Source organism: Leptosomus discolor, chromosome Z, assembly GCF_034619465.1.
Source record: "Leptosomus discolor isolate bLepDis1 chromosome Z, bLepDis1.hap2, whole genome shotgun sequence".
NCBI lineage: Eukaryota > Metazoa > Chordata > Aves > Leptosomiformes > Leptosomidae > Leptosomus > Leptosomus discolor.
Window position 1 is genome coordinate 18,027,481 of NC_141419.1, and position 19,668 is coordinate 18,047,148.

General features: G+C 42.0%; 1 protein-coding gene across 2 annotated transcripts in view; it reads left to right on the forward strand.

Moving 5' to 3' along the window:
- Positions 1-13,549, forward strand: part of MTAP (methylthioadenosine phosphorylase) — a 35,021-nt gene extending 21,472 nt beyond the window's left edge. For both annotated transcript variants that reach the window (XM_086479595.1, XM_086479594.1), the window contains 4 exons: positions 414-516; positions 4,935-5,174; positions 5,706-5,828; positions 12,722-13,549. In XM_086479595.1, the coding sequence (XP_086335721.1) occupies positions 414-516; positions 4,935-5,174; positions 5,706-5,828; positions 12,722-12,760 (505 nt within the window). In that variant the 3' untranslated portion in view covers positions 12,761-13,549. The remainder of the gene's footprint in view (positions 1-413; positions 517-4,934; positions 5,175-5,705; positions 5,829-12,721) is intronic.
- Positions 13,550-19,668: the final 6,119 nt, after the last annotated feature.

Sequence of the window (19,668 nt, forward strand, 5' to 3'; positions counted from 1 at the left end):
TTGACTAGGTTTGTGATAATTCAGACTTGATTCGTTCCCTTCCTGAAAGCTTACTGTGCTCTTTTTTTTGGAGATTACTTGCCTGGCTACTACATTTAGCTCATTCTTTTTGGTAGAATCGCAACATAATGTGGCTGTTCGTGTCATTTTGGAACAAATCAGCTTTTCAGTGTCTTGTTAACAATAGATTTTCTCTAATTAAGTGACGTTACTGCAGTAGCGCACTAATTTTTTACACTTGAGCTCATTTCTGAAAGGTTTGTACAGAGGCAAAACAGGATTACAGATGATCAGTAATATACTGATATTTTTCTTCCCTCCCAGGAATGCAATGGGTTTGGATTTGTGTAAATATCTTGCTTTCTCATGTGACTTGTCCCTTTTCTTTCTGAACATCTCTTCTGCTTTTCTAGGACAACTAAAAGACATTGTACTTTATACGATGGGCAGCATTCCACTCTTCCAGGAGTATGTCATATTCCAATGGCAGAGCCATTCTGCACCAAAACCAGAGAGGTTAGTGAAGTTTTAATAGTATTTAGAAATGTTATTTTTATGGCACTTGTTCATGATATAGTAGTCTAATTATGCAGTCTTAGAATACAGAGGTAATCTACACCTCTTTATTCCTGTTTCTCAGATATGTCATGGTATTAAGGAAAAATGTTACACTTGGAAGGCACAGGGAGTAAAAGATCTTGTGTCTACAGGAGCTGTCTTCCTAAGGGAGGTATGCAGAAGATGTTAGTTTGCAACATAGATTCCCCAGTGTCCTGGGTTTGGCTGGGATAGAGTTAATTTTCATAAGCAGCTGGGAAGGGGGCACAGCCAGGACAGCTGAGGAAAGATACCATGCTCAGCATGTAACTGGGGTAAGGGCGGGGGGGGATTGCAGTTAGAGAACAGAGTGGTGAGCAATTGCATTGTGCATCATTTACTTTATACATTCTTTTTATTAGTTTTTATTGTTACTGCTACTTTTTCTCTCCTTGTGTTGTCCTGTTAAACTGTTCCTATCTCCCCATGAGGTTTTACCTTTTTCTTACGAGTCTCCTCCCCATCCCACCAGGGGGAGGAGGACTGAGCAAGCAGCCGCGTGGTGCTTAGTTGCTGCCTGGGCCTGAACAGTGACATCCCAGGTCTTAATGACAGGTCGAAAGATCTTTATTAGTTCACAAGCAGGAGAGCAACAAAGTGGACAAAGCAGAAAGAAAGAATTAGGAATTAGTTCACAGAATCACAGAATGTTTGAGGTTGGGAGGGACCTCATCAGATCATCTAGTCCAACCCCCTGCCAGAGCGGGACCACCTAGAGTAGGTCACACAGGAACGTGTCCAGGCAGGTTTTGAATGTCTCCAGAGAAGGAGACTCCACAACCTCTCTGGGCAGCCTGTTCCAGGGCTCTGCCACCCTCACAGGGAAAAAGTTTTTCCTTATGTGAATGTGGAACCTCCTGTGCTCCAGCTTGCACCCGCTGCCCCTTGTCCTGTCATTGGCCATCACTGAGAAGAGCCCGGCTTCATCCTCCTGACACTCGCCCTTTACGTATTTATAAACGTTAATGAGATCCCCCCTCAGTCTCCTCTTGCCTAAGCTAAAGAGACCCAGCTCCCTCAGCCTTTCATCAGAAGGGAGATATTCCACCCCCTTCACCATCTTTGTGGCTCTGTGCTGGACTCTTTCAAGCAGCTCCCTGTCCTTCTTGAACTGAGGGGCCCAGAACTGAACACAATATTCCTTTTTATTCTGAGTAAAACTGTACCTATGGTAGAGGCACTCTACATACTTAATACAAAGAATTAAATGAATAGCACTTTAGCATTCACAGAAATTACAATATTGCATTTGTGCTGCTTTTGTGCATTGTAGCAGTTGGTGGGATGGAGAATCAAGACTTAGTTTAAAGGATGTTAAACGTAGAAACAAGCCAAATTACAGTAGCCTTTTATTCTTAGCTGTCACTCTTAGTTTTGTCACTTCAAGATTTTCATGCTTCAAGAAACACTTAGACTAAGCAGTGTGAAGCACTGCTTTGTTTTTCAACACCCTTATAAGCTTCTGGGAGGAGTGTACCTGTGATAAAATATGCCACCTTAGGGTTTTCTTAGAGGAAAAGGGAAGATGAAGGTTGAACCACATATTTGTGCTGTTGTGGAATGGTCTGATCAGAAGCTACAAGGAGCCACGGTCTCCAGGAGCACAGAAATGCTTACAGAATCAGTCATATCCACCTAAGAGACTTGCTGTCTGTGTAGTCAGTTACTGCACTGAGCAGGACAAAGCTGGATTGTGAAGTAGCTGGCCCAATCTGTACCCAGAGCGTGTGCAAATATTTGTGCTACTGAGCTATTCTGCTCTTGTTACCAGTTCGCTTCAGTGTCATCATAGGCTATTTTTGTTAATTGGCCAGACACAGTGTGGTTTTGAGATACCCACGAGCAGATCCACAGTAGAACTATGTTAGTAGAACAATACTTCAGTGCACTGGAAATCAAGGTGTTTTGCAGTGAAGTACAGGCATTTTAAATCTCGTAAGGAAACAAACCACTAGAATAATACATGTGCATGCTTTTCTCCTTCTTCCACTGAGCAGCAAATTATACAAAAATGCTTTGCATTTTTCATGCAACAAGAGCCTAGCCACATGCTCTTACCAAAAGTTAGTTGGCATCTGGTTACTACTGACTTTGAGCATGATGTCATGTCACAACAGATAAAGGAGTTTGAGAGCTAACCTTACACTTTCTGAAATTGATTAAAAACAGTGTTATTGCTGAAGTGACTGGCAGTAGTTCACACTGTGTCTGTCTAATTTTTACAGAAGGTAAGCAGATATGCATAAGCCATTTCCTGAGATTGCAGGAAAACACACCAAGGCTAGTTTTTCCATTTGATTGTGAAGTAGCTAGAGGCAATTTGGGTATTACATTTTTTGAAAAGCCCACAGAGAAATGCTCTTTTTCAAACACAGAAAAAATATTTAGGTACTTCCCAGTCTCACATGTGATCATTATCTCATTAGCCTATGTTTTCTAATCAGCCTAACAGAAGTTTTAAAGAACATGTGGTTTTGAGCTCTTAGTGAGACTGGAAAGGGATACTTTCACTTCATTTGAAAATACCAGATAAAAGTGACTTAAACTTTTTTTCATGGAACTATCTCTGAAAATTTTTGGAATCGTTTCAGCCCAGATTATCCTAATTCAGGGGAATTTCACAGATAAATACAGTAATAATAAAGCCAAAACTGTTAATGTAATAGGCTGTTTAAGGAGTAATGCATGAAAACATCTGAAAACTTTCTGTTAAATAGCATTTATGCGAATACATGAAAATGCTGTTTTATTTGCTTAAGCACTGTAAATTAAATGAGAATCTGAAAGGATTTTATCTTTTCTCTCACTGCAAGTAACGTAGGATGCCTTTGTTATTACTGCTTTCAGAATCTGGTACTCACTACATTTTGTAAGGAGTAAAGTTGGAACTTTGTAAAGAGTTTCAAGGAAATACTGCTCAATTGTGGTTTAAGTCAAATCACAATTGAAGTTATCTATTGATTTATTAACAAAGTTTAACTGGCAATCAGTGAATCTTATGTTCAGAATAAATATCAGCAGTAAACCACAATATTGGGTGTGATTAATATTATATTAACTTACAGCATGTTCATAAACACCTTAGTAAATACCTACAAATTTCTAAGTGTCCTTCTGTGACTAATCCCCAGAAGCTCTACCTTACCCCTACATGCACAGTACTGCAGTTGCATGCACAAATACCCATCCCCAGTACATGTGGGTTACCCGCACACCCACCCTCTTCTGGGAGTGCAGGTTTACCTGTCAACGTGCATCTGCAGTGAGAGAAGTGGGTACTCCAGCTTCATATGTACTTGTGCTGCTTCACACAATCCACTGATCCACCTGCCAGTGAGGAGGCACCCCACAGAGTCAGGCAGCGCACTTGAGGTATCGCTGCTTGTTGCACCCATGTATGGCAGGTTAACCAACCAACTGGAGTGCAGGCTTTTGCACTTACTTTTCTCACAGTGTTTTGCAGGGGAGGCTGCTCCACCTGACCTGTGTGAAGGTCACAATGATGACAGGTCAGCTTCTAGTGGTATATAGTGTGTTATGAGGGTCTCTCCTGTCCTGCCACATTTTTTCATCCTGCTCTTATACTTTTTTTTAAAGCTTTTATTTTCTGTTGATGGTAATTTTAAACAGGTGTCATCATAGTTACTTTCCCCTTCCTACTCAGGACAGTTACAGGTGTCCTAGTCCCATTTACATATGCTGGTACATTCTTACTCCTGTTGTAACAACTGGTGTTACCCAGGCCATTTACCAAGAGAAAAAGTCATGGTGATTCTTCCATATACAAGGTCCTGGTTGGAACTGTAAAAACTAGTGTGAAGTCCGTGGTATATGTAAAGTGTACAGCTCAAGTCACAGGTGTGGGAAAAGGTGGTAATAATTTCTCTGCAGATTCCCGGGGTACTCTTTGAAGTATGCACTTGTAAGGTTTTACTTTCAAAAAGTAAGTTTTGTATTCCTGTTCTCACCAGCTGAACTACTCCATGTGGTGATGTAGTGCTGAGTGGAGCTTTTTCACCATTCTGTTCTCAGTATAAGCACAGACTGTATCACACAAAAGTTTGCTGTTTTCCAGTCATCTTGGTCTGCATTGAAAACAGTAATCCAATTGATACGAAATCAAAGAATTCAAGATCATTCCTGTTAGTAGGACTATTGATTTCTCTTGCTGGATGAGGAAACTGAAACTGATCCTTGGTTTTGAACAGCTGTAGCCATGTGATGCTTCACTGCTTTGTATAAAGTTCATTTCTTTTGTATGTAAGTTTTTTGATGGGATGCAAAAGCAGTGCGCATAGGGAATTATTTCCTTTTCCTGATGTTGGCATGTTTTGCAGGTTCTTATTGAGACTGCCAAGAAGCTTGGGCTCCAGTGTCATTCCAAGGGGACAATGATCACAATTGAAGGCCCACGTTTTAGTTCTCGAGCAGAAAGCTTAATGTTTCGCAGCTGGGGTGCTGATGTTATCAACATGACCACAGTGCCTGAAGTGATTCTTGCGAAAGAAGCTGGAATGAGTTATGCTAGTATTGCCATGGCAACGGATTACGACTGCTGGAAGGAACACGAAGAAGCAGTGAGTGGAACTTTTATTCCCTGTCCTGAGGGATCTGGATGAGAACCTGTAGCTTTTGAGGCGGGATCACATATTAAACTAAGTCTGTTCTTACTTACATCAGTGTCACTGGGTTATTCTGGATGAACAATTGTGAAAGTAAAAACAGAGTCAATTGGTGCTATCTCATTCATTTTCAAAAACTTGCCTCACTGCTTGCAAACCTTTTGTCTCCTCTTGTCTGAATTTGGGTCTGTATATATGAAGCTCATGAGCTCTGTGTATGAGCTTATCTTCCCATAATTGGTCCGGTGTTTTTTCTTTTGCAGCTCTGTGCAAAACAGTGTATTTGCTTTAGTTCTCCTATTTGTGTAAAATACAATCTGACATACATCGACAGAGAAAAGAAGTTTTTACTGGCTAAAAAGATTGTGACATTGTAAAGCTTCACCTTTTCACTTGAAGGTGTATGAGTTAAATTAATTTATTTGGGTATTTAAAATGTGTGCCATCAGAATTGAGAGACACCACTCACTTCTATTGTACTTCTAGGTTTCAGTGGATAAAGTTTTAAAGACACTGAAAGGGAATGCAAATAAGGCTACTAGCATACTCCTTACAGCTATACCTCAGATAAGTTCCATGGAGTGGACCAACACCCTGCAAACCCTGAAAGTAAGTACATACATGAGGCTGGTGAGTACTGGGGACAGTACACATAGTATAGGTATGTGTTCAAGATACCTTAAATCATAACTTCTTATAGTAGATGCTTCAACAAACCAGATCCATTGAAGATGAGCAAACAAATTCATTAAGACTCTCACAAGCTTTATTGCAAAGATCTAGCTTCAGTTTTACAAGAAGTGTTACAAACGGTAAAAAAAATTAAGGACATCTGTTTATGGTTCATGAAGTGTTATCCTTCATAGCAAAGGTAAGATACAAGTCTGTGTGAGTATCCAAATGAAAAACGTGTACCTCTTCTCAGCTTTAGGTTAGATCTTAGACCAACACAGAGCCAAGCGGAGAAGACAGAACGCAACTAAAGGCATTGTGCTCTCTAATATGCAGAAGGAGGGGAGCTGTTGCAAGATATGGATAATAACCAATTTGAAATTAATTAGAACTGTGTCCTCCCACAAGTTTCAGATCCACAGTGCATGAAAAAAACATTGAAAAGAAAAAAATTTCAAAATATATTTTGAGGTGAGGGAATTTTTAGGCAGAATTTTTCTTAGACGGGAGTTTACTTACATGTTTTACATCACCTCTATTTCACAGGCATGCTTGAAATTCATATGCGGCTAGAGCGTAGAGGGGAAAAACAATGTTAAAATAGTTTGGATGTCTATCCAAGTTCTCAAGCTTTTTGTGACAAATAACTACTTCCAAGAGTACAAGAACATGAAGCGCAAGAGCAACTGAGGTTTACATTGAGATGGCGTGGGAGACAGGGAAAGAGAATTGGAAATGTGAAAGACAGAGAGCAGACAGAAGTGGGCCACAAGGGTCTCTGTTAGTGAAAGCAGCAGCAGTCTGAAAAAAGTTGAGTAAACTTCTGAGAGAGTCCATGCTCTGATAACTCTCTCCTCTCTTAGGTTCTTTCTGTCTCTCTTTTCAAAATCACTGTGTTGACTGAAATTTGAATGGATAAGAAAGATGAACACAGACATAAGTCATGTCTTCATATATCTGAAAGTGTGTCCCTGAAATTCGGCTATCAACAGGACTCTATGTGCTGTAAAATTTTTGTGTGTCTTCTGATTGGGATCAAATTTTCAGTTTTGTTTTCAATACTGTTCTCTTGTCAGTGACTCTCATCTCTAGTTTAGTCAGTGTCGTAAAGGGAAAGACATTCAGAAAAATTCACCCCAGACACTTTTAAGCATACTTGATCAGATCAGGTTTGAGGAGGTCCAACCCAAATCCTTGAAATGAGTCTTTTGCTGGTTCTTCACTAGAAAACCTACTTTTATTAGGAGGCCTTGGGTTACGTTTGTGACTCTTACTCACCTGGTTATCTGAAACAGCTATTTTAATGTCCACTCTGTACATTTGTGAGAGATCACTGACTTTCCCCTTTGCAGTCTTCAGGAAGTTGTGTCATGGATAGACAAGGGAGACAACAGAATCAGCATTTGGTCTCCCCTCTAATCCACAGAAAACATTTTTAGAGGACTGGGACACACTTTTTGTTTAATATAGATGCCTAGCTATGTAAAAAAAAAAAAAAATCAAAGTTTGAACAAATAATTTAAACAATATGCTAGATATTCCTCAGCTAATTTGGTCATGCTGGCATGAAAGGAAATCTCCCAAGTATGTAACACTGCTTAAGTACTGAGGGATCTGCCTCCAATTCTGACAGGTGTACTTCAGTAAGCAGTGTTATGTTGCTTTCCCTTGCATGATTGTCTTGATTCTTCATCGGGAGTGAAAGAGCAGGTGACTAGAAAGAGCTGGCAGTGAGTTTGCAAGGTTCCCCTTTAAAGAATGCTGACCCTTCTTTCAGTTCATTGTCAACTGTTTAAAGACCAATTTAAGTGCTTCCTCCAGCTCAGTCCCTGAACTATTTGCTGAAAGAAGAAAATATGATATGCCAGAGGAAGGGTCACTCCATTCTAATGTAGCTTCTTACACTCTTGAGCATCTGCTACTGCCTGGTACCAATCATGAATATCACTGGAGAAGGAGGTCAAGTTTGAGACCGTCAAAGGAACCTGAAGATGCACAGATCCATAGAACCTGATGAGTTGCATCTGCAGGTCCTGAGGGAACTGGTGGACAAAGTTATTAAGCCACAATCCATCATATTTGAGAAGTTCCCACTGACTGGAAAAGGGAAACAACCCCTATATTTAAAAAGGGAAAAAAGGAAGACCCAGGGAAGTACAGGTCAGTCAGTCTCACCTCTGTGCGTGGCAAGATCGTGGATTGGATCCTCCTGGAAACTATGCTAGGGCACATGGAAAAGGAGGAGGTGAACATGACTTCACTAAGGGTAGATTGTGCCTGACAGATTTGGTGGCCTTCTGTGACAGGGTTACAGCGTTGGTGGATAAGGGAAGAGCAGCTAACATCATCTACCTGGACTTGTGCAGAGCATTCAACACCACCCTGCCTGACATCATTGTCTCTATAAATTTGGTGGGTGGACCATTCAGTGGATCAGGAATTGGCTGGATGGTTGCACTGAAAGAGTCACTGTCAACAGCTCGATGTCTAAGTGGAGACCAGTGACGAGCGGCGTTCCTCAACAGTCAGTGTTGGGACCAGTGCTGTTCAACATCTTTGTTGGTGACATGGACAGTGGGATTGGGTGCACCCTCAGCAAGTTTGCCAACAACACCAAGCTGTGTGGTGTGGTCAACACACTGGAGGGAAGGGACACCATCCAGAGAGCTGGATGAGGCTGGAGAGGTGAGCCTGTGCAAACTTCTTGAAGTTCAACAAGACCAAGTGCAAGGTCCTGCACCTGGGTTGGGGCAATCCCAAGCACAAGTACAGGCTGGGCAATGGGTGGATAGAGAACAGCCCTGTGGAAAAGGACCTGGGGGTGCTGGTAGATGAAAAACTGAAAATGAGCCAGCAATGTATGCTTGCAGCCCAGAAGGCCGATCGCATCCTGGGCTGCATCAAGAGAAGTGTGGCCAGCAGATCGAGGGAGGTGATTCTCCCCCCCTCTACTCCACTCTGGTGAGACCCCACCTGCAGTACTGCATCCAGCTCTGGGGCCCCCAGCACAAGAAAGACATGGACCTGTTGGAGCAGGTCCAGAGAAGGACCACGAAGATGATCGGGGGCTGCAGCACCTCACCTGTGAGGACAGGCTGAGAGATTTGAGGTTGTTCAGCCTGGAGAATGCTCTGGGGAGACCTTATAGCGGCCTTCTGGTACTTCAAGGGGGCTTTTGGGAAAGGTGGGGAGGGACTCTATCAAGGAGTGTAGTGATAGGACGAGGGGTAACGGTTTGAAACTGAAAGAGAGTAGATGTAAATTAGGAAGAAATTCTTTACTGTGAAGGTGGTGAGACACTGGAACAAGTTGCTCGGAGAAGCTGTGGATGCCTGCTCCCTGACAGTGTTCAAGGCCAGGTTGGATGGGGCTTTGAGCAACCTAGTCTAGTGGAAGATGTCCCTGTCCATGGCAGGGGGGTTGGAACTAGATGATCTTTCAGGTCCCTTCCAACTCAAACCGTTCTGTGTTATTGAGAGTTTCACCTGGGCTTGCCAATTGTTATGTATATGGTCTTTGCTGATAGTGGCTTGGTTTAAGTGATGATATACTGAGAAAGGGAGTTGATCTAAAGGCATTAGAAGAACTGGAAATGGAAACTAGATATTGGCAGTGGGGATTGAGATTTTATGTCAGGAGAGTAGGAGTCACAATTGTTTCTGATCTAACACAACCAAGTACTCTGGAAAAGTGACAGGAAAGTCTGAGGCTTTGGAAGCTTCCTCTGATTTTACTTAGGAAGGGCAGGAAAGGCTAAAAATCTTTCTGTTTGAGCATTAAATGGTGGTAAAGTAGATGAGGGACTGGTCCTAGGCTTCTGTGTTAGTGAATAAGGAGAGAGGCAATTTTGCAATACAGCGAAGAGAGATGTATGCATGTGCCTCTGTACAAGTGTGTAATTGAACCATGAAGAACCATTCTTTCTGTAGATGTGAAGTGTTCTGTATATTTTATGGTGGGAATTTTAAAGGTCAGATGATGGGCTTTTTGAACTGATCTTTTTCGGAGCCACATTTTCCTGAAGCTTGAAGGCAGCACCTCTTATATGCTGTGTGGTAATGTGGTGAGGAATGAAGACAAGGAGGGACCTGAGCAAGACTGCAGCTGGTACTTTGCTGTCAGTGACAATGTGAAGCTGTGCCAGACTATATCCAGGCCACTGCCATGCATCTCAGATGGGGACTTGCGGGTCTGTAACTAGTGGTTGGAGAAGGGTGTGAAACCATAAAGCTCTACATGGACACAGCTTTTCTTTTCTGAGCTCTACTCAGAATCACAGCTATGCCTGGTGGAACTTCACCAGGCAGGAGAAAATATGCTGCCAGTGTCTTTGCCCAGCTGCCTTTATCTGTCTTCTCCCATGGAGATAGGCATCCCACCCATACACATGCGGTAGTGTCACCTCTGAATCTCACAGTAGTGAGTGTTGCAGCAAGAATGTCCGAGGGCTGTTTTTCTGCTAAAGGATAGGCTGCCTGCCATCCATTCATTTTCGTGTGTCTTTTCATCTGTGATAAGCCAGTGAGTTTAAGTGTATTTTGAAATTACTGGTTTTAACTGCCCGAGATGTCTTTAGGCCAGTATTTCCTTATTTTATTGTTGTAAAAGAGATCATTCTCCAGACTCAGGTTACATGAGCTTGAAAAACAAGTTTGGAGCAAACTTTTCTGCAGGCACAGCATCTTCCTACAGCCTGTCATTTTGAGGCGTGGCCAGGGTACAAAGCCCTTACTCTTTCTGAACAGGGTATGACCACATTGTGTTTATGTCATGGATCAGGAAACACAGATGATGCTGTTGATGACAGTAGTACAAGTGATTTCTGGCTGGTGTCAAGGAAATTTCTGGGTAGGATGGGTCAACCATGGGTGATGTACAGCTGGATCTGCTGTTCACTGAGAAGAGTTGTTTAGTGAGGTGATAATCACTGGTGGTTGTTACTGTAATGCTCATGAGATAGTTGTGTTCAGCATCCCGTGGGGAGCAAGGAAGGCAAGTAGCAGAATCTGGATACTGATGTTCAGGTGAGCATGCTTGGGTTTAACCAGTGAACTAGTAGGTATCATCTCATGGGAGGCAGCTCTGAAGGGGCAAGGAGCTCCAGAAAGCTGTCAAGTCTTTAAGGGCAGCATTCTCCAAGCACAGGCGTGATCCACAGAAGGACCAGTCAGGAGACTGACTTGGCTAAACAGGAAACAGCTCCATTGCGAAAATGCAGCATTCAAGGGTTGGAAGCAGGGACAAGCTGAAAAGAAGGAATCCAGAAGCAAGAGCAGGCATGTACAAATGGTTTCAGGAAAACCAAACCTTGCCTGTAGTTGGTACATGGAAGGATTGAAGACAACAAGAACTTCAGCCACTGCATCGATATCAAAAGCTCAAACACAACATGGGCTCATTGTTGAATTAAGTAAACAAATTAGCAATAGCAGACAATTTCAAAAGGGAACCAATACAGTAGATTCTTTTTTTGGTTTTATTAGGAAAAGTATTGGTGAGAGAGGAAAAACTGTCACATTGAAAAGACTTCTAACAACTGAGAATTTTGCTCTGCACCTTTATTACAGTAAGGCTCAACCCCATGAGGATCGGGAGAGAATCTGTACTGGGATGGCAAAGGGAACATCATGTTAGAACTGATTTTTATTACAGGATGGGTGTAAGAACAGAGCTGCTGTGAATGCTCCTGAGGTTAACTTTTTGACTCAGTGAGGAGACCTGCTGATCCTGTCTGCCTTTTTTGAGCTTCTGTACTAGCGTATGTGAAATTATATTTGTCAGACCTCTGATAGAAGGAAATGTTGTACTTTGATAAGAGAGTTATGGCAAGTGAAAACTGTGGGATAGTTTAGAATGGGTAAGGTATCTGTAGATGTATTTCAGCATGCTTCATTGTTGACGTGCTTGGACTTTTGATATGTTTGGTAGCTAGCCCTAAGTTGAAGGCCTTAAAGGTTAACATTTTTCAGTCATCTTTCCTAGTCTGTCACAAACTGAAACTGACATTCATGAGTTATATATGTAGAGCTTTGGTCTTGTAAATATGCCTGAGTAATTTTCTTCCTCAAAAAATATCTCAGTGAAATCAATGAACTTACTTAAGCAACTGGAGTGAATTGGCTCAGGTGAGTAAGGTGGAGGGGGAAAATTCATCAAGGCTTCACTTCAGCTGTAGCTGGCATTGGTCTACGTACTGTGGTCCTTGCAGGCTAAGGACCTCTCAAAAAAGCTGAGATTCAAGTGTTTCTCAGGCCCTTCTTTTGAATGTGGCTGATGTCAAAGTTGCCTGCCCTTGCATAACATGAGTATTTCATTCACTGCAGTCAGTGCACCTTTAGTGAAAGGTTTCTGTTCTTGATAGCTGTACTTCAAAATTGATGAAGAAACGTGTAAAAATCACTTTATGAAACTTCATTTTCAGAGCATTCTGATCATATTTGTAATGAGCTTTCTATGAATGTGATGCATGTAAGCCAATATGCTAGCCTTAAAAATGAAAAGCTAGCTGCACAATTTTTCATTTGCAGCCTGTGCACCTAAAGTCCTTAATTTAGTGGTTTTGCAATATGATTGTTGTTCTTAATACCAATGAGCCTGTTACATAGGTTTAAAAAGTTGTAATAATGAGACCTTGAGCTGTTGTAGGATATGGCCTCCCTATAATTGTTTTAATTTTTGTGGTGTTGGAGGAAGTTCAACATACTATGCACAAGTAAAGAGTTACACCTGCTTAATCCAAATGGAAGCTATGTAGTCTGCCTTTATGTTGAAAGTAATTCTGCTCTGCATTGGCAGAGGAAGCATTCACCTACTTTGACTTTGTGTTTCAGACAACAGTGCAGTGTTCAGTCATCCTGCCAAAGCAGTAACAACCTGGATGGACCTTGAAGTTTGGGTGCTCACAAGAAAGAGTGGATCACTTTCAACCTTACAGAGGTTATAATACCTTCAAAAATGGTTACAAGCATAAAAGAATGGAGTAAACGTTGACTGATGATAATGTCTAAGCTTTTATAATCTCTGTCATGCTTGATAAGGTATAAGGAGGCTAAAGTTAGATTTTGAGTATGTTTTAAACTAGAAATAGCTTTACTGTCAAGATGGATCAAACAGCAGCTGAAGAAAAGTCAGTAGCGAGCTGTCATCCTCTATTCAGTGATACCTTTTAGTTGATGGAAGAAAGGAAAGGCTAGGTAATACTCTGTTGCAGTTTCATAAAGTAAGATCTAAGAAGGCAGACTCACAGGTACACTACTTGCTTTGCTATTTCTGCCTCCCATGTTTTCCTTTGATGAGGCAAGTGGTTACAGTTCATTTCAGAAACATACCAGAAAAAAACAGAAAAATTCAAAATAAAATTATACTATTTTTTTTACATTATCCATATTTTTTATTTCAGTGATGTTTTTAAGAGCAGTAGGTTTTGTGTGCTGGAAGACACGGTTTAATAATTGTGGTGGTTCTTTCGCAGCAGCAATTGTGTAATGAATGAATGTTCTCTTCAAAAAGCCTTACGTAATGCCTAAGCCAAATTTGTGCGTGAAGATGTACTTATGTGACTTATAGAACAGAACAGAAAAGTACTTTGCTGCCGGTGTCCTGTACACTGCTGGCTTCTTGCTGCTTCATTGATCTGAACAACTCTTGGTTTAAGTTTCTGTTTTAAGGGATGAATGTGCTCAAAAGCTTTGAATGCATTTCATTTTTTAATACAATTTGACTGCAATAAAATAATCTGCTGTTTCTTGTCTAGTAAATAAAATGAAACCTATGCTTCTCAAAATTCTGTGGAAATTGGGAGGTTTTTTTACTTGTAGTCATTAGTGAGTGAATTTTGTCTGATAATGACTTCTGCCATCCATGGAACAGGTTGGTGATAATACATTGTGAACACGACAGTATGCCCTTGTGGCAAAGAAGGCCAATGTTATCCTGGGGTGTATAAAGAAGAGTGTGGCCAGCCGGTCAAGGGAGGTTCTCCTCCCCCCTACTCTGCCCTGGTGAGGTCACATCTTGAGTACTGTGTCCAGTTCTGGGCTCCCCAATTCAAGAGGGACAGGGAACTACTGGAGAGAGTCCAGCAAAGGGCTATGAAGATGATGAGGGGACTGGAGCGTCTCTCTTACAAGGAAAGGCTGAGAGACCTGGGGCTCTTTAGCCTGGAGAAGACTGAGAGGGGATCTTGTCAACACATAAATATGTAAAGGGCAGGTGTCAAGAGGATAGGGCCAGGCTCTTTTCAGTGGTGCCCAGTGACAGGACAAGGGGCAATGGGCACAAACTGGAGCACAGGAAGTTCCGCCTCAACGTGAGGAAAAACTTCTTTACTCTGTGAGGGTGACAGAGCACTGGATGCATTCCTGTGTGACCTGCTTTAGGTGAACCTGCTCTGGCAGGGGGGTTGGACTGGATGATCTCCAGAGGTCCCTTCCAAGTCCTGACATTCTGTGATTTGGAGTGCTGCTTAGAGCTTATGGTTCTAAGTCCTTGAAACAACAGGGATTGCTGAGACAGAAGTGGATCAGAATGCAAGCCAAGCAAGAGAAGGATCAGAAACATGAAAGGCATGGGTTCTTGAAGTAATGTAAAAGGAAGGAAAAAAAAAAAAAACCAAAGCACATTAATCCAAAGGAATATAAAAAAAAAAAAGCAGGGATGTAAGTTTGCTAATCTTGTTCTGTTAGACACCCAGTCTCCTGTGAAAGCCTTTAGATTTGGGCATATAGTCCATAGCAAAACCAGTACAGGTGCTTTTCAGATACTAGGGGAAACAGCTTAACCAACTCTCCCCATTTCCTGGTGGTTTTTTGAAGAACTTAGATTGCAGGAGCCAGAGCTTGAAGCTTGACAGGAAGAAGGCTACATACCCTTTACTACCTTTAGTATCTAGCCAAATCGGATGGCTGGCCTTAAAAATCGTTTTCGTTGTTATCTTTGCCCCCTAGACAGTTTTAGTGAAATGGATTGGAGCCATAAAGTTCATATTTGAATGGTCTAAGAGAAAATTGTTTCTGGGTTTCCATTTTCAGTCCCCCTTGGCTGATTTTTTTTGCATTCTGTAGTGACATACAAAGCTAATTGTTGTGTTAATTTTCTTGTTTTATATACAGAGCAGTTGCAGTGTCAGGACAGTATAGCACAGAGCTGGTCCATAGTGGTTTTTGTTACACATTTCTGTTGTAAGTTCATCTTCGTATGCAAGGCTAGATGATAACACTAGGTAAGGGTAAGGAATTGGCTGGATGGCTGCATCCAAAGACTTACAGTCAACAGCTCAAAGTCCGAGTGGAAACCGGTAACAAGTGGAGTCTCTCTCAAGGGTCTGTAGGGGGACCAGTATGATGTAGATCTTCATCAATGACATAAGGTAGTGAGATTGGGTTTGCTGACACCAAGATGTATGGTGCAGTCAATTTGCTAGAGGGAAGGGAGGCCACCCAGAGGGACCTTGACAGGGTGGAGATGTGGGCCTGGTTGAAAGTCATGAAGTTCAACAAGGCCAAGTGCAAGGTCCTGCACCTGGGTTGGGGCAATCCCCAAAATCAATACAGGCTGGGGGATGAAGGGATTGAGAGCAGCCCTGCTGAGAAGGACTTAGGGGTACTGGTGGATTAAAAGCTGGACATGAACCAACAATGTGCGCTCGCAGCCCAGAAGGCCAATGGTATCCTGGGCTGCATCAAAAGAAGTGTGGCCAGCAGGTCAAGGGAGGTAATTCGGCCCCTCTGCTCTGCTCTGGTGAGACCCCACCTGCAGTACTCTGCTCAGCTTGGGCTCCTCAGTGTAAGAAAGACATGGACCTGTTGGAGCAGGTCCAGAGGAGGACCACGAAGATGATCAGGGGGCTGGAGCACCTCTCCTATCAGGACAGGCTGAGGGAGTTGGGGTTGTTCAGCCTGGAGAAGAGGAGGCTCCAGGGAGACCTTACAGCGGCCTTCCAGTACTTCAGGGGGACCTACAGGAAAGATGAGGAGGGACATTTTACCAAAGCCTGTCATGACAGGATGAGAGGCAACAGTTTTAAACTGATAAGATTGTAGATTTAGATTGGACATAAGAATTTTTTTATGATAAGGGTGGTGAGGCACTGGAACAGGCTGCCTAGAGAGGTTGTGGGTGCTCCTTCCGTGGAAGTGTTCAAGGCCAGGTTGAATGGGGCTTTGATCAACCCAGTTGAGTAAATGATGTCCCTGCCCATAACAAGGGGATTGGGCTGGATGAGCTTCAAAGATCCCTTCCAACCTATTCTGTGATTGTATGATACCTGTTTGCTCTGCCAACACAGGCTTGGTATCTGAAGGTGTCTCATGCACAATTAATACAAAGTCAGTAACATGGTGACATGTTTCTGCAAAGTTTAGCATACATTTTATACTCTTTCAAATGTATTGGGAGATGTTTATCCAACAGACTACACAACAAAAATGGTAACTGGGAAGAAAAGTAAAGGTAATGTTTAATTGTATAAAGATAGGCCAAATAGCTGGCTTTAATTGTCTTTCTAAGCAGTCCTAAGAAAGGTATTGAATTTATTGTAGGAAGTACTGCAAGTATGACAGACAACAAAAAGATAATTTAATTTAATGTACTGCGTTACTGAAACCAAGTAAATATTCCAGCAGAGAGCAGTGGCCATCTTAGACTCAAAATGTCTGTGGTTTAACAAAGTGTGAGGCAATGACATGCAGAGGACTTTATTGACAGAAATTACCTCTCTTCTGTTTGACTGTCTCTCATGACGATTTTATTTTTTTACATTGAGTCTGTTTGCTCTGATGAATTTGGAGTGCCTTCTTCTGGTGCATAGTATTGAGACTGCTCCTGTATTGTAACATCAGAATCAGTATTAACAAATACTAGCTTGAGGTTCTTGGAAAATCACATTTTGGCCTGGTAAATGGCTTACCAGAATATAGGATGCTAAATGATTGCTGTTGCCTAGTTTTCAAACATCTCAGACTCCAAAATGAATGCCTCTTAAGGTTGACTGATGTCATTGCTCTCTTACAGAAACTTTGTGTCTTCTGTGTTAAACATAACCTGTTTAACACTTACCACTACAGTTTTACACTGACATGTTATACCAAATACTGTCTATCACAAAAATTAACAAAGCTTTCAGCAGGACCTTTCAGGACCTGACTGGTTTCCATGTGTATGTTTCCTGAACCGTTAGATTTTAAAGCCTCATTTAAACAGTGACTACTTCAACACAGGTGCCTAAATAGTGAGCACTGAAGCAAATGAATCAGCTTCTCTGGGAGTAAATTGCATATCTCTTGCAAGATGGATTAGAACTGTGAAAAACCTAGTAAAGTAATAGCCAACAAATCTAACCTTATGATTTCCAAGCCTGCTTCTCGTTGTCCAGTGGAATTGTCCTGAACTAACTCATTAATTTGCAGAGCCTGAATGCTTTCAAGGCTTTTGAGGGAAAGAGATCACTGTTTCAGCAGGAGCTGCTGAAGAATAGGTCAGTCTCTTATGCTCTTGTGTGGGATTTGTCTTGGGGAAATAAAGAAATATAGCTGGGAAACAGTGGCTATATTAGAAATAAATGCTGAAAGCCTAGTTTTCTTCCCCACATATATGGAGGGGAGACTGGATGGGAGTGAGTGATTGTGAATGGCACAGGTGTACAAAGCACAAGGCATGTCAGTATTGGCCAAGGACTGGGAAATACAGAATCAGTAGCCAACTGATTCCTTGTAAAATTTTCCACTGGGCTCCAAAGGAAATGCCAGACCTTGGAACTGCATTAAATGTCCAGATCCACGCAGACCATAAGCAGAAGTGTCACTGCAGAATAAGTTCAACATGCAAATAACAAATGCAACAGGAAGACATACACCCACTCACAGGACCTTTTGTCCAACTGTCCTTCCAGTGGCATTTATTAGTTCCGCTTCATCTTGGCACATGTGTCACAGACGACAAGATCTTCCACTTTGAGCGAAGAGGCTTCCGGATCTGGACTCTGTAGCAATCAGAACCAAACAGCCCTCATCTATGTTCCAAGCCAGCACCCCACACTTAATTGTATCGGGAGTGTTTGCTCTCTCATGGAGTTGTTATTGTCTCCTATCCTGCTTCTCACCGATTGTTTGGATGTTTATTTTGCTTACCCCAGCTATCCAAGGCTTTTAAAGAAATTTTCTCTTGAAGGAGATCTCCATTTATTTTGCTTGATGGATCCTCCAGTGTGTGTGCTGACAGTGTAATGTACTGATGCCAATGCAACACTGCAGGTTGAAGCATGGCACAAACCAGACCATGAGGCAGGCCATTAGATTTACCCTTTTTCTCCCTTTTCTATTTCCTCTAAATCATTCTGTGCAGCTTAACACTGATCTATCTTGCTAACCTGAGATTCCCACTCATATCTCATTTTCACTTAGCTAACACTTTGTACTGTTTTGTACTAACAACATCCAAAGTATCTCTCAGCATCAGCACAGGTGGCATGTGACATCAGAATTTAGTTTTTATATTAGTATTCAAAACAGACCTGAGAGCAGTTGGGGTTCCCAGAACTGTAACTAGTAAGAGAGTATTTTGTTTATTGAAACCAGCTGAGTATCAGTAAGGGGAGAAATTAATTCAGGAGGTGCTCAGCACTGGGCGGGATCAGCCCTCTAAGACGGAAACTCTGGCTTAACTGTTTTAACGGCTGCTTCCTCTCCCCACTGTCATTGCAGTACTGTCTGCAGCAGGACAGCGCAAGAGAATTGAGATTAACATTAATCACTCTTTTGCAGAAGTTTGCAATTGTTTATTTAGATAATTGCCAAGTTCTCCACCTTTACTATGAATTGGCTCAGTCAACTTGTGATGCAAAGCCATGTGTGACTAGGCATACTTGGAAATACATTTTCTGTCAGAACATTGGAGTGTTATAGAGGCAGCCCAGCTGCCTGAATTTAGGAGATTACAAAGATTTTAATCTAGAATTATTCACAGGTGTTGGTGGTATTTTTCAACTCCCTACAGTGCATCTTATGTACTGATGGGGCTGCTGTTCCCCATCTCTCCTACCCTTCCCTGCTGCTTATTTTTGTTCTGGCTCCAATGCACATCAAACTCTCTTTAGGTTTCACCAGTTCACAGAACAAGCAGAAACCAAAGATGTAGTCCCTTCCACAAAATGGAACAGCTTCCACCACATTAGCCAGTTAAAGCAGGTCATGAAAGGGTGCAATGTGGCATCAGCACAATGGGACTGTGTGGCGAAGTGGCAGGAGGAAAGGGCTTTTCCTTACAGCACCTGTGGAAAATGAAGTCTGCCAGCTGCCCGGGAATTGCACTCCAAAAGAAAAGCAATTCGGTTTTCAGCAGTTGTGAACCGATTCTGGAATTAACCCCTTTTCTATGGGAAAAATTTTAGGCTGAAAAAATCAAACTTTGCGTTGTCTGTTTTTGCTAATTCTTGTGAATGAACAATAAAGTCATTGTACAATAGCCTAATTCCTAGCATACAACTGGTTGTCTGGATTTCTTGAACTTTGTTAAACTGTGTGGGAGAAAACAGCACTAATTTCTTGGTTTTACTGAAAAAGAGTAAAAAGATTCTGTGTAGAATAGAAAGCCCACACTTAACTCTGTGTCTGTATTTTCTATTGCCTTTCAATTGTATTCTCATGAGACCAAGCAGTAAGGAATAACATTGCGCTTGTGATTACCACTGAATACATAACCTTCTTCCAGAAACCTTAGGCAGGTGTGAATGACACTATGAACCTTCTGACTCGGTCTTCTGTTCAGGGCAGAGCAAGATAAA